At 37.6% G+C, this 2,688-nt stretch overlaps 1 protein-coding gene across 1 annotated transcript; it reads right to left on the bottom strand.

Annotated features, from left to right (window-relative positions):
* Positions 1-297: 297 nt before the first annotated feature.
* LOC142653689 (hydroxycarboxylic acid receptor 2-like) lies at positions 298-1,281 on the bottom strand. The gene has a single exon (XM_075828865.1). The coding sequence runs from the start codon at positions 1,279-1,281 to the stop codon at positions 298-300; it is 984 nt and encodes a 327-aa protein (XP_075684980.1).
* Positions 1,282-2,688: the final 1,407 nt, after the last annotated feature.

Genomic DNA, 2,688 nt, shown 5'->3' with positions numbered 1-2,688 from the left:
CATACTAATAGGTCAATTAGGTTTGGGTGAATTTAGCCCTAGTGTGAGATAGACAATTTGAGCCCTGCGGAGGACTGATACATCATGTGTTTAATGCTGCTATATAAATAATGGAAAGTAATAATAAATTTCAAGTCTAATAATTAGGTACTGTAATAATGGCTTTATCCTATTTTATATTGCACATGAGTAGTAGACACTATTTGTGTATTTTTAAGGCTGGTTTAAGGATTGGGTACAGCCATATACACCTCAACCTTATCCAAACTTAATGTATTGCATTTAAAAGGATACATTTTAATTTGGAAAAGCAGATTTTGTGGTAGCGAATGGTCTTATTTTGAGTTTAATGATAATTGTTAAATAATGAGTTCTTAATGAAGAATTTGAGAGGTAATACAATAAAGGATTGCACATACTGTTCATGTAAGTAAAGCACATAGTGATAAAGAAAACCGTTTCCACAGATTTATAGATACTGCAGTTATTGTGTTGTGGAGACTCCTGGAGCCTTAAGATTTCAATCCTTGAGGAGACACTTGGCAAGAAGCATATAAAGAAGACTACTCCGACCAATATGATACATTTGACAGCCCTTTTAACCTTAGAATCCTTGTCCATGTTCCTTTGTCTAAGCCTCCAGATGATGCTGTATGAGCAGAATAGGACAATACACGAAGGGAGAAAAAACTCAATAATGAATAGGAGGTCATGCCAATATGAGTCAGCAGGACATACAATAAAACTGTCACAGTATGCATTTCTGAATATGTTGCCACCAGTGTGGTCTTTAGTGAGAAGAAATACAGTCACTGATATTGCAATGAGCCAAACAGAACAAGCAGCAAAAATAGCAGTCCTGATGGAAATGGAGTTGACTATATGATGTGGATGGACTACTTTGAAATATCGATCCAAACCAATCAATGTAAGGGAGAAGATGCTTCCCGCCCTGTTCATGGCAAGCATGAAAAGCATTACTCTGCATGGGATATCTCCGTAAATCCAGGTTTTCTGCTTCAGATAGTAGTCTATTCTGAATGGCAGACAAATAATCAAGAAGAAATCAGCTACTGACAGGTTGAAGAGATAAACTGTGCTCGCTTTCCAAGACTTGACGCGAAAGAAGAAAGCCCATAGAGCGGTCCCATTAAATATAGCTCCTAGCACAAAAATTATTATTAAAAGTGTAGGGAGCGTATTACCCAGTATAGGATCCTCAAAAAAGCAACATGTATTATTGCTCTGGTTAGCAAGTGAATGAGATCCATCCGAAGGCATTGTATAAATCTTCTTATCTCTATGTGCTAACAACGCGCATAAGCCACCTGTTCTGCTAGGGGAACTGGAAGATGTTGGGAGAAATAATGAGTGAACTGAAGCAGCCTTCAGGAGGCTCTGTGATTCTACGCTTGTTTGCATATCTAAATTTAGTGTCTCTGTGCTATAACATACAAGCAGTTCTCACACTCTCGTGGTAAATCTATTTAAATGTGGTAATAAAAACATGATCATGCCTTATACATAAGGCTGCTAGAAATTTGTTTGCCTAGCAAAGTGCCAACATATGTCCAGTAATCCAAAATACAAGGAACACTTTAGAAATACTAAACAGTATAAATGCACTGATTTCTTATTAAATAAAAGTATTAACAGCCAATAATTGTATTATATTGTTTATATATTAATTGGCATTAACATAAGATATCGGTTTTCTAAATTAAATACCCTCAAGTAACAAGGTTGCCTTCCATTTAACCTCCATAAGATCTGCTTTATACTATATTTCTTGCAAACTGGAGACCAAAGCTGTACACAGATTCCAAGTGTTTTATAAAGACAAAATTATGTTTTCTTCATATGCCCTGTGCCCATTTTGCAGCTTATAGTCTTATATGCCTGCCACTGATTTTAACAATTCTCTGTATAGTCCACTAATACTGCAAGGTCCTATACCATGTAATATTTACCCAAATGTATCCTTATGCTTGCAAACATGATGATAACATACAGTCAACTACGTTGCTATTTATCAGGCACTAAGGCCTTGTTCGCATCTGCGTTGGAGGCTCCGTTAGGGGTCTCCATAGCAGATTCCGCCGAAAATACTGGAAACAATAGCAGCATGCTGCGCTATTGTTTCCGGTAAAAACCACTGACACCCTGAAGGAAACCCATTAAAGTCAATGGGTTATGTCGGCCACATAGCCTAAATAACAATTGTGTGGTCCTCACCAACTTCTATAAATAAATAACCTCTGGTGACAATAACCAACACAACAGATTTCAGGTTTAGAAACATAGGTTTGTGGCTGACATTACCCATTCAATTGACAAAGAAGCCAGTCCGGCTTAGAACCACTTAAAAAAAACTTGCTGTTTGTTTATACACCCATCGGTCAGTGTTTGCTTTCCGCTAGCATTGCTGCAGAAAAATCCCACTACCAGTTTGATTGTATTTTCTTTGGAATACATTGGATGGGACAAGCAGCAACACTCATTCATTGTGTTTATGGCTGACACTGACGTACAGGGTTAGTGGTTTTTAATTTCTTTTAATTCCTTGTGGTGACCTAAACGTACTTCACTATGGAGCACCATCTCTGCTTGTTTTCTTTCTTGATTCTCAACCCTGGAAATTAATAAGCACAGGACCAGCAACTGCCAGACAACTGCTGTGTCTGCAAC

This window comes from Rhinoderma darwinii, chromosome 1 (assembly GCF_050947455.1).
Source record: "Rhinoderma darwinii isolate aRhiDar2 chromosome 1, aRhiDar2.hap1, whole genome shotgun sequence".
NCBI classification, from domain to species: domain Eukaryota; kingdom Metazoa; phylum Chordata; class Amphibia; order Anura; family Rhinodermatidae; genus Rhinoderma; species Rhinoderma darwinii.
Note: the sequence above shows the minus strand (reverse complement) of the source record. Positions and strands in the feature narration are given on the sequence as shown.